Raw genomic sequence first — 12,567 nt, 5'->3', positions numbered from 1 at the left:
CCAGAAGACACATCCTTCCAGATATGAAGTCTCCACAAATATACCAGACCTGGAATCTTATAAGCTTTCTCCAACCCTCTTGAGACTCTGTGCTTAGCAGTTTCATTAAAGACATTCAGGAAGCCTTGACATGAGGTATCCTATGCTCAGATTTGGGTTTGCATTCACCATGTCCAAGCTTTCCAGATTATGTGCAGATTACCCCATTCACTTCTAAGTCACCCAGAAGAGAGATGGAACATCCTTTAGTGTTGACACTAAGCAGTGCTAATATTCACTGAGATTGCAGAGGGACTTTAGCTGTGGCTATGCTAAATTGAAAACTGGATGTGTTTTCTAGGAGCATTCAAGAGAAGTACTACTTACTCAGGGTTGTTCTGGTCACCAGCTTGAAGTGATGAAGCTCCTCAAACATCCTCTTGGAGATCTTCTCAATATGGAAGTGCTGGAGAATGCCTAGGGTCAAGCAAAAAGTGGGGAAGGTGGTCAGGCACTTTATCTGGAACCATCAACTCCTTGTTTTCTGCTCAGGCTCAGCATATTATTTCATTACTAGGGCTTAGGAGTATCAAGCTGGGCTGTGTAATGTGCTTAACCAGGAATTTGGATGGCTCAAGGGTTATAATTGACTCCATTTGTTGCCTTGGCTTACTGGCTTCCCCTCGGCTTCTCCAGTGGATGGAAATAAGGAAGACAGTGCTGCTGACCATGAGACCCTCTCCTAGGGAAAGCCACATGGAATCAAGCATAGGTGCTTATTGCAGTTTCTGCAGCCAAAGGTAGTATTAAGAATTCTGCCTTTGCCTCCAACCTGGGTAGACTGTGTCCCTGTCAAACTGCTGGGCTGTCCTCCTGGACATCCAGCACTGACATCCAGCAATAGGACTGCAGGCAGGTTGGTTTTATAAACGGAGAAGCCACCCTCGTTCTTGAACTCAGGGAAAAGCATATTTTCCTTTGGGAAAAAATATTCACAGATCCTTTAGCCTTCCTTATTCATAAATGGGGAGTTAAACTGGAGTGTCCCCAACTATCTCAACCTTGCCTGAATAGCTTTTATCACAATAACAGGTAGACAGCTGACAACCGCCTTGTAGTTAAGGAGCAACATGCTACCAGCCCACTTAAATGGGAAAAGCAGATGGAGACTCTTTTTCTGTGTCCACCAAGCACAGACCTTGATAACCCAGCCCTGTGAACAAGAGGATATTTAGATGCTACATTAGCAAGCTGAAATTCATCGGCATACCTCTGAGAGGCAAAAGATGTGGGATGACGAATAGTGGGTCTACTGCTGGGGAAATGCAACAAGCCAGTGCCTAGTCATAGGTGGCCTGTTATGCATGAGCTAGGGAGTTAAAGATGGCAAATCAAAACACCTAGGCATAAAGCAAAAATTAGCATGAGTGAGAAACATATACATGTTCAATCATCTTTTTTAAGGGGTAGGGAGAAATGCATTCTTTTGACAAGGGCTGTTGTCTAAAGGGGAAGATAAAAGCCTCATATATACTGAACAGTCTTTTTCAAAGCATTGTCCAAGTGCCACCTGCATTAGAATCACCTGGCTATTGGTTAAACATGCAAATGTTTGGACCCTACCCAAGGTCTACTGAATTCTTATCTCTGGAATGGGGCCAGGTAGCTGCATTTAAAACCAGCTTCCTGTGTAATGCTGTGGCATACAGAAGTTTGAGTACTCTTGAGCCTTATGTGAGAGCCACTAGCAAAAAGATGTGTATTATTTTCCAGCCAAAATCTCACTTCTCCTCTTAAATTGCAAGGAAACTTGACCACACTAAATCAGTACTAGTCTTGAGCTTACAAAATAGTTAGAAGAGCTGTATGATCACAATGAACACAATGTAGCTTGCCGTGGTAGTCACTGTGAATAACTGGAAAAAGAATTGCACATTGTGACTGGGGTTTCTCCAGACAGACTATAATCTTCTTGAGGGGAGGCATGATGTTTTAAATTTGTTTTTTTTGAGATGGAGTTTCACTCTTGTTGCCCAGGCTGGAGTGCAATGGTGCCATCTCAGCTCATCGCAACCTCTGCCTCCTGTGTTCAAGTGATTCTCCTGCCTCAGCCTCCTGAGCAGCTGGGATTATAGGCATGCGCCACCACACCTGACTAATTTTTTGTATTTTTAGTAGAGACGGGGTTTCTCCATGTGGGTCAGGCTGGTCTCAAACTCCCGACCTCAGGTGATCTGCCCGCCTTGGCCTCCCAAAGTGCTGGGATTACAGGCATGAGCCACCGCACCCAGCCTACATTTGTTTTACCCCAGAATACACATCACCATATTAGGGGCCTAGCTTTGCCCTGAATGAATGGGTTTTCATGGTTGTTGAGCTTTATACTAGAAAGAATGATAGACTACAGTTTGGTAGTTTGCAATCCTGGCTACACATTATAATCACTTGAGAAGCATGAACAAACACTGATGCCCATGCCCCACTCCAGAACAACAAATCAGCATCTCTGGGGTTAGGGCCCAGATGTTCGGTGTTTAAAGGAAATCAAAACTCTGATGATTCTGATGTGCAGCCAGGGTTGAGAACCACTTCTCCAGCTTTTGGTAGTGTTAAAAAGACAACTGGCCGGGCACGGTGGCTCAAGCCTGTAATCCCAGCACTTTGGGAGGCCGAGGCGGGTGGATCACGAGATCAAGAGATCAAGACCATCCTGGTCAACATGGTGAAACCCCGTCTCTACTAAAAATACAAAAAATTAGCTGGGCATGGTGGCGTGTGCCTGTAATCCCAGCTACTCAGGAGGCTGAGGCAGGAGAATTGCCTGAACCCAGGAGACGGAGGTTGAGGTGAACCGAGATCGCGCCATTGCACTCCAGCCTGGGTAACAAGAGCGAAACTCCGTCTCAAAAAAAAAAAGACAACTTTGGAAACTCAAGGGTCAATACTTGACCTTTAGCACAAGCCATCGTTAAATTTGAAAGACCATAATGACGATGGTGTTAGACATGTCAGTTTCTAAGCAATCAAAAAAACTTCTAATCCAAACAAGAGAACAGGTTGAAGCAAAATTAAGGTAAGTCTTCTCTTCCTTTTCTGTGCCTCCTTACAAAGATGAGAATGAATGTAGTCTTGCTCACCCTTTCGAATAGTCCAAACGTGGACCTCTACCTGAGGTGGTCTCTCAGTCTCCAGTGCTATTTTTCTGGTTGTCTCCCCATCCTCCATAAATACAGACTCATACACAGGCATCGTTTCTTCCCCACAGAAGTAGCCTTTGTTGTCAAAGCTTTGGCCTGGAAGTTCTTCTGGAATTAGGAAGCAAGTAGAATTTTGTCATGGTTTTCTAAAGTTAGAAGTGAACTTCTGCATTTATGTATCTCATTGTTCATAACATCTCACACTTATCAAAACTGGACAATTAACAAGGACATTCTTTGAGAGACAGAAATTCCACCCATACTTCATTAGCTCAGTTTAGGCTGCCCCTGCAACAAGCCACAGATTAAGCCACAAATCATAAAGGAGCACGTAACTTTTGATTGAAGTTCATGTGTTGACAGAATCCATAGTTCTTCAGAATACTGGCCCCCTACTACTGTCGCTGAGAAGTAGACTTTCATGAGGAAAAATGTAGCCAGGTACAAATCTCTTAGGCACTTAAGGGAACATAGGACTTTCTGTACAGGGTCAGGATCATGCTCTGTCCAGCTCAGTGTTGCCAAGAGAGGCCCAAGGAATGGGCTGACAAAGGGCCTTGGTTGACATCCTTGACATAACTTTGGTATACTTAGAAAATATTCATGACACTCATTTATGTGCATATACTTGCCCAAAGGATCTATCCAAATTGGCTTGACATTTCTGAATGCTCTTTGATTTGTTTGTAAGGGAAACAATAATACCGGATCAGCACCAGTGCCAAAATCTAGATGTCAGATTAGTCATATGTATGCTATGCCAAATGAATGGTTGGAAGACACAAAAAATTGGTCAAATCCCTGAACTATGGATCATTTAATGTGTAAACTAAACTGTTGAATTTCAGCTCGCAGGCATAAAGGTACCAACCCCCTAATATTCTCCATTTCACTCCACCCTCCTCTTTCCTCAGCCCCCTGTTTTAAAAAGTTTCTTATGGTTGGTTATCAGTAAGTTAAGTTTCCTTGCTCGCCTTGTAATTACTACTCTCTTGAGCTTCCTGCTTAAAGCTTACACTCAAATCAGAACAACAGAAGCCACCTGCAAGAATATCTGAATTGTTGAGGATGAAACCACTGAGTGTTGAGTGCTTTGGATCTGTGACTCTAATTAGGGAGACTCACTGTTAGCCAATCAGACACATTTAGATGAGAAGTTGTAATCAAATTGCTATTGTATGTCTCTTGCTAACCTGATTAGCTTTCCCACCCCTACCACCATTTGGCATTGTAAAGACAAAACCACAGCCTTATCTTGATGATTCCAGATTGGATTACTCAATTTGTGCATTATCATAGAATCAGGCTTTTTGTTTTCCTCCTTTTGTCCTTCTTTTTAGCTATTTATTTACTTGGTGGGACAGTCTTTTTGGTGGTATGGTGGGTAATAAGGGCTGTGTGCTGGCACTTTTTAAATGGGTTGGAGAGAGGGAGGAGGCCACTGAGTGTACAGAGATTTCTATGTATTCAATTATCATCTTTAGAATGACAGCTGATTTCTCAAAGTTTGCTCACCAGCTAATATTGGCTACAGCTATAACTGACATGAAATCCATGATAGCACTGGCAGAACCTGTAATATGCTAAAAGTTCTCCTACTAGCCTGAAGAGTCATCTTGCACCACTACCTCCTTCCCTCCAAGAGCTTAATTTACTTGACGGAAGGGATCTACAAACAACAAAACTCATTATTGACTTAACCCTGGCTGCTACTTGAAAATACTAAGAAAAGCAAGGTTTGTCTTTAGAACTACCTATTCAGCAACATCCACCAGTTCTACGATTCAAGGTGCTTTCTGACCACTACATGTTCACCTACTCTCATTTTCTTTTGGGGAAGACAATGTGCTTTAAGTCATTTCTGGCCATTTCCATATCCCATGAGAATGTTCCCATCCTGAGCCTTCCAGAATTCCTTGCAGAAGTGGTAATGAAGGAGATGTATTATCCCAGCTAAGAAAACTTTTAAGTCTTAATATGAATTTTTAATGCCATAACCTAAAAGGAGTATTTAATTATGGAAATTCCAGGTATTGGAGTGGTATTGTGGTTGTGTGTATGGTAAATGCTCATGACAGCAATAACTTAAGCATATACTTAGAATGACCCTGTATGGCAGACACATCTGAATGTGTGTTCAGACCTTGGGAATCTGGGCGTGGCCAATTGGGAGATTCTTTCCTTGTCTATGAGGACCATCTGAATCCCAGGCCCATCCCTGGGGCTGCACAGGGGATTGAGACCTTAAGTTTTCGGTTAGATGAAGGTTGTCAGGGAGAGGTCGTTAAAGGGAGAGTGTTCAGTGAAAATGCTATATAAACTGCATGCTGTCTGCAAACAGTTGCAGTTTTCCTGCCCAACCTGCTGCCACTGGACTGTTTCTATATGTAAGGTGGTCCTCTTGTCCAGTCCACCTCCATTGGACTCTCTCCCCTGTATGTAAGCCCCGAATAAAACTCCATGTTTTGTTTGCTGGCTCTGGGTCTTGTCTTCAGCCTCTTAAACCTGGTTCCTTCCCTACTGAGGTTAATAGGGGTTTGGCATGACAGTGTGAGAAGTGAGTTGGGGAACCTCAGGAAGTGGACATCTTACCTAACCCTGTGGGTGGCCACCAATATGCACGGTGAGGTCAAAGGGAAGAGAGAGATGAAACTCCCATCCTTAATTTTGGTCCTAGTTTGTTATTGTAGGAGCCTGCAAACATTTGTTACAATGAAACATTTGGCTGGATTATCAGTGAATTTTATTTATCTCTTTTCCCTTTTCAACATAACTGAATTTACTGTTCTTTCTTCCTTCCATCTACTTCTCTCTTCACTCCCTTGGTTCCTTTTCTTCTGTGTCATGTGCCATTTTTTTAAGAGGCCAGTGTTGTCATGAATATCCCGTTTCTCACCCCTTCACGTCATTCAGGACTCTATTCAAATATCACCTCTTTGGGGAAGCCTTCCCTGACCACTACTTTAAAAGTGCTTCCTGCCCCATTCACTATCTCTTGATCCTCTTTGGTTTTTCTTCACAGCACTCATCACAATCTAAAATTACCTTATTGATTTGGGTTCACTGTCTTTCTTTTCTGCTAGAATGTAAGGACCATGCTGGTAAGCAGCTTTTGTCTTGTTCACATCTCTGTCCTCAGTGTGTATAACCGTGTCTTGCACACAATAGGTACTTAAAACATATTTCCAGATTGAATGCATGAGCAAGTGCATGCCTCCTGATGCCCTGCAGTTGCAGAGTACCTGGAGTAGATGCCCATGGCTACGTGGATATTGACTCTCAGGCAATGTGACTAAGGAGCAATTCAACATGCAGACACCCATGTCTGGCTCATGGAGAGGCAGATACACAGAATGGGACAGAAATTCTCTTCTTCCATGTTGCTCAATCAATCGTCTATCTCCATATATTTGAGCAGAGTGGGAAAGTGAGCAAAGAATATGTTGCCAACTGGGATGCTGGAGGGCAGTTTTTACGTGATAAAACATATTATGTTTTCTAAATACAAAAGTAATATGTATTTAATGTCGAAAATTTGGAAAATGCAAATAAATACAAAAGAAAATAAGAGTGACCTGTAATTCAGTCACCCAAAGATGGTCATTGTTAACATTTTGCCATATGCTCCTCCAATCTTTTGTCTTAGCATATATAAACCCTTTCCCTTTCCTTCCCTCCCCTCCCCTCCCCTTCCCTTCCCTTGCTTCTGGCTGTTGCCCACATTGGAGTGCAATGGCACAATCTTGGCTCACTGCAACCTCCACCTGGACTCAACCCATCCTTCCACTTCAGCGTCGCAAATAGGAGTAGCTGGGACTGTGGGCACATGCCACAGTCCCTGGCTAATTTTCGTATTTTTGGTAGAGAAGTGGTTTTGCCATGTTGTCCAGGCTGGTCTTGAACTCCTGCACTCAAGCAATATGTCAGCCTTGGCCTCCCAAAGTGCTGAGATTACAAGTGTTGGCCACCGTACCTGGTCAATGCTTTCTTTTTTAACACAAAAAGTGGGATCATAACATTCATATTGTTTTTTAGCTTGCTATTTTTACTTAATAAATACATTGCAAACATCTTTCTCTGCCATTCAATCTTGATATATAATGAGTTTTAATCGCCATATTAACATTCCACAGTATAGATATACCATAATTTGTTTAATCATTCTCATATTGGCGAACTTTCAGATTGTTTCCAATTTTTCAGTATTGTAAACAGCATTGCAGCAAAAATTCTTATTTGTATATCTTTGTGTATGTCTCTGATTACTTACTTAGGATTTCTAGAAGTGGAATCATTTACCCATTTTTTTTTTTTTCTTTTGAGATAGGGTCACTCTCTGTTGCCCAGGCTGGGGAGTAATGGTGTGATCATGGCTTGCTGTAGCCATGATCTTGTAGGCAAGTGATCCTCTCACCTGAGCCCTCAGTCTCCCAAGTAGCTGGGACTACAGACACGTGCCACCATGACTGGCTATTTTATTTTTCAATTTTTGTAGAGATGGAGGTCTCACCATGTTTCCCAGGCTATCTCAAACTACTGGGCTCAAGAGATCTTCCTGCCATGGCTTCCCAAAATGCTGGGATTACAGGTGGGAGTCACTGCATCCAGCCACCAAATGTTTTAATAAACATTACCAACCTAAGAGGACAATTGTTTTAAAAGCAATGACTGTTGTTTGTCCTGTTCTCACAACTTTTTGATTATTTCAGTTTTTAATTGAATCACCTGCATCAATAAAATTTTAAGCACACAATGAAATAAGATTTGGTTTGAAAGCCTGAGATTCAGATTGTAATATTATACAATAAGAGGGTTTATGTTATCATGGGTAATTTATGTAAATATTAGTTTTTGCCTGAAATTATCTTGTTGCATTACTTTTTAAACTATAGGTGTGAGACTCCTGACAGAAGAGAAAACTGTGTTCATGAAACTACCACTATGTGACGCTAAAGGGTTTGAGGATCCAGTGAGACCACAGACTTGGAAGTCACAATAGGTCATCGTGGCTAGGTAGCCCCGATGTCCATATCATCCTTAGAACGTGCTGACTCCATTGGCCAGGTGCAGTGGTTCGGGCTTATAATCCCAGCACTTTGGGAGGCCAAGGCGAGTGGATCACTTGAGCTCAAGAGTTGGAATATCCAGGTGTGGTGGTGCATGCCTGTAGTCCCAGATACTCAGGAGGCTGAGGCAGGAGAATTGCTTGAACCAGGAGGCAGAGGTGGCAAGTTTGCAGTGAGCCGAGATCGCACCACTGCACTCCAGTCTGAGCGACAGAGCCAGACACTGTCTCAAAAAAAGGTATTCTCTCTGTACTCGTAATAAATATATTTTCTCATAAATTTCAATGTCCCAGTTCTCTACACCATGTCAGATAGCTCCTGTTGTTTCTGTCCATACCCTGCCCCCTGTGTAATCTGAAGATGGGGGTTGTCACATTGAGGAAAATTTTGTATCATAAATCAGTGCTTTTCAACCTGTAATGTGCATTAGAACCACCTGGGGTTCTTGTTAAAATACATATTATGATGCAGTAGGTCTTGAGTGGGGGCCTGTGAGTCAACATTTTTAACCAGCTCCTAGCTGTTGCCAGTCCACAAACCGCATGTTGAGTAGCAAGACCATAAAGCACCCTGGGCCTACAGCAGGACTTCTCAAACTTTTCTGCACATAATGTTCACCTGGGGATCTTTAAAAAATGCCACAGCCAGTGGGTGCCTGTAATCCCAGTTACTCGGGAGGCTGAGGTAGAAAAATTGCTTGAACTTGGGAGGCAGAGGTTGCGGTGAACCAAGATCACACCACTGCACTCAGCCTGGGCAATGGAGTGACACTCCATCTCAGAAAAAAAAATGCCACAGCCCAGGCCACACTTCAAATCAATTAAATTATAGTCTCTGGGGATGGGACACAGATATATGTAGAAGTTCTCCAAGGGCTTCCAATGTTCAGACAAGTTTGAGTACCACTGGCCTGCAGGAAAATGCTCAATACATATACATTGATTCAGGGCATGTTTTCTACTAGTCATGAGGAACTAAATTGGAGAAGTATATAATTTAGCTCTCTACCTACTTTTAAAAAATGTTTGAATTTTCATCTGTGTTTATCAAAATGCTTTGCAAAAAGCATAAGAAATGATAAATTCATGTCCTTGGGATTTACTAAATCATTGACTCTTAGAATGTTGGAGCTATAAGGGCCCAAAAAAATAATATACTCTAACCTTCTCATTTTGCAAAGAAGGAAACTGAACCTCAAAGAGGTGAAGTGACTTGTTCTAGGTCACACAGGAAACCAGTGGCAAGCCAGAGGTAGAATGATTGATTACCCATCCTATCTGTCAACCCCAATATTATGGATTATATTTTTGTTTAGCTCATGTTTTAAAAACTACCATTTAAATAATTAAATTGTCTTTTTCATCAGTCAATATTTTCTACTGGCATAGAAAAAACAATGGTCTGGAAGTGACTTGAGTTATAGGCCTTGGTTTTATGATCGATTAGTTGAATAAATCTGGGCAAGTCATGTGACTATATACTTCAGTTTTCTTATCTTTAAAAGACAAATAATAATAATATAATTATAGGATTTTAGTGTTAGAAGGGAGCTTACAGATAATATTTCTAAACTTTCAATTGTACAGAAAAGGCTTATGAGGCCCAGAGTGCACATTTCCAAGGTCACTCAACACCTTAGGCTTGGATCAGAACCTGGTCTCCTTCCACTATAACTCACCTGCCTCTCGTCCTGTCTCAAAAGGGCAATGGATGTGATTGTACTTTGATGGGTTTAATAGTGATATAGATGAAAGCTGCTACTGTTCTTCCTAATCATCATGACAGACTAAATTCTCTAGTATTTAGAAAAGCACAGATAAGTTCAGCACTCAGCAATACAGGAGATGTGTGGTAGATACAAGCAAATCCCCAGCATATTTTTCGGTAGTAAATTTCTTCCAAGCAACTGTCTTTTCAGTATTTCAAGAAAAGAGAAAATGAAATCAATTATTATCAGAAATATTACTATTGTAATTATATGAAAGGTTATGTTTCTGATGCCCAAAGAGTTTAGAAAGGCCATGTGGGGATGTCAGTCAACCAAAGGCAGGGCCTCCAACCAACGCACCTTTTGCCTTTTTACCTGGACACACCTTGCAGCACTTTCCATCTATTTTTTGAGGATACTTGCAGGGGTATCGATTGGGGCAGTGGATTTTCTTACACTCTTGCTTGGTGACATTACAAGTACATAGCACACACTCCACAATGCCAAATGCCCGGAGGTTTGGGTGCCAGGACTCGCCATGAGAATAGGTCTTTCCATTGGAAACACATACTGGAAGAGAACACAGAATTAGCAATTAAAAGCTAAGGAGCTAAAATGTAACCCTATATTTAGAACCCAAGCCCTGAAATACTTAACACATCACACATCTTTTGTTCTTGTCATAGCCATGGGGCTATGTTGACCGAGTAGTATCTGTGACCAAAAAACAGCTTGGGCCATATTCTATTCTCAGCAGCTTCTGCAGATTCTTCATCAGCAGCTTCTGGATGCTTATAAATGGCCTCACGCATAGTAGGCAGTCTATAAATATATATATATTTTTGAGACAGGATCTTGCTCTGTTGCCTAGGCTGCAGTGCAGTGGTGTGATCATGGCTCACTGTAGCCTTGACTTCCCGGGCTCAGGCAATCGTCCCACCTCAGCCACCTGAGTCACTGGGTCTACTGTGCACTACCATACCCTGCTACTTTTAAAAAAAATTATTTTTGTAGAGATGGGATCTTCCTATGTTGCTTAGGCTGGTCTCAAACTCTGGGACTCAAGAGATCCACCTGCCTCAGCCTCCTAAAGTGCTGAGATTACAGGCATGAGTCACCACACCCAGCCTATATATATATATACACATACACATACACATATATACATATACACATATATATAAAGTACGAGAATAAATGAATGCATATATATATATTTTAAGTGAGAGAATAAATGAATGCATATATATATATATATATATATATTTTTTTAAGTGTGAGAATAAGTGAATGCATGAAAGCAGAGTTCTATCTCTAGAAGAATGGAATGTTAATATTTTCAGTTCTGTCGAAATTTGTATGGCCCAAGTGGATGTACTTCCAGGCATGAAAATTTCCTTGGGAGACTTGCTTTCCATGGAGGCTAGATGCAAAAATTACTGCTCTTCCCAAAGGGACAGTTTCTTCCAGACCCTGAAGAAAATCCATTCAGAATGTCAAATACTATGAGTCTGTCTGATCTGCCAACATGTATAGGTATGGAACTTAATGGTGCTGGGCACTCTTTGGTGTGGGAAAGAAGGTGATAGTCAAGACTAAGAGGCAAAAGACCAAGGCCTCCTGGGTAACTTGTGAAGGAATAGCCTTTTATGCCTCTAATCTTTTGGCGATTTCCTCAGTCTCCCACCTCATAGTGGCTATAGAGATTTGGCTACAGCTGATCACTGCTTGCTTCACAGATATCCTTTGGCAGTTTGACATTTGTTAAGTGGGAAGCTAAGTCATTGGTCCCATGTCTTCTGAGGGGCCTCAAAAGAACAAGCATCTGGCTGAGTGTAGTGGCTCATGCCTGTAATCCCAACACTTTGGGAGGCCAATGCAGGAGGATCCCTTGAGCCCCAGAGTTCAAGACCAGCCTGGCAAAGAAAGGGAGACCCCAGTTTCTACAAAAATAATAATAAAATAGTAGCCAGGTGTGGTAGTGCACACCTGTAGTTCCAGCTACTTGGGGGCTGAGGTGGGAGGATTACTTGGGACCAGGAAATCGAGGCTGCAGTGAGCCGTGATGGCACCATTGCACTCCAGCCTCGGTGACAGAGCAAGGCCCTGTACCCTTCCCCCATGCCCCCCAAAAAGGAGCAAATATGTGGGATGCAGGCTGAGGGGACTATGAAAGAAAGGGGCCACAGGAGCATCTTTCTATGCAAATCAGCCCCAAATATATCTGGCTCCGACTATAAGGCATGGAGCTAGGCTCCAAGAAAAGAACTGCACAGGGCTGCAAAATGGGGAAGTCTGAGGATGAGTTATCTCCCTTTTTCAGAGTGCTGAGACATTGTGGAGATTTCAAGTCATGATAGGACTGGGTGTGTTTATTGTTATTCCCATCACCTCATCATACCCAGAAGACTTGTTGGCATCCCAATCAACATGTCTAGGGTGGGTTTTATCACTTCAGGCTGGGCTGTGGGGCAGAAATAGTCCCACTTGAGGCATTTCTAGGAATTGGCTGATTTGGCTGCAAGACAATGGCCTCAGAAGGATGAATCACTGGGCTATTCCTTTCTCATCAGGTCCACTGGGTCGCATTAGGAAGTAAGGATGATGTTGGCTGCCT

The 12,567-nt window shown here is 42.3% G+C and overlaps 1 protein-coding gene across 4 annotated transcripts in view; it reads right to left on the bottom strand.

The window, feature by feature from the left end:
• The window catches only part of CHRDL1 (chordin like 1), a 124,027-nt gene that overhangs the window by 5,151 nt on the left and 106,309 nt on the right, over positions 1-12,567 (bottom strand). For 2 of the 4 annotated variants that reach the window (XM_017520712.2, XM_017520713.2), the window contains exons 9-11: positions 10,311-10,520; positions 3,117-3,284; positions 367-456 (exon numbers count right to left, since the gene is read on the bottom strand). In XM_017520712.2, coding sequence (XP_017376201.1) covers positions 367-456; positions 3,117-3,284; positions 10,311-10,520 — 468 coding nt within the window. The remainder of the gene's footprint in view (positions 1-366; positions 457-3,116; positions 3,285-10,310; positions 10,521-12,567) is intronic. The other 2 variants (XM_017520714.2, XM_037735646.1) reach the window with 1 other exon arrangement.

This window comes from Cebus imitator, unplaced genomic scaffold, assembly GCF_001604975.1.
Source record: "Cebus imitator isolate Cc_AM_T3 unplaced genomic scaffold, Cebus_imitator-1.0 Scaffold868, whole genome shotgun sequence".
In the NCBI taxonomy this organism is placed as follows: Eukaryota; Metazoa; Chordata; class Mammalia; order Primates; family Cebidae; genus Cebus; species Cebus imitator.
The sequence above is the reverse complement of the archived record's forward strand: the minus strand, read 5'-3'. Positions and strand labels throughout refer to the sequence as shown.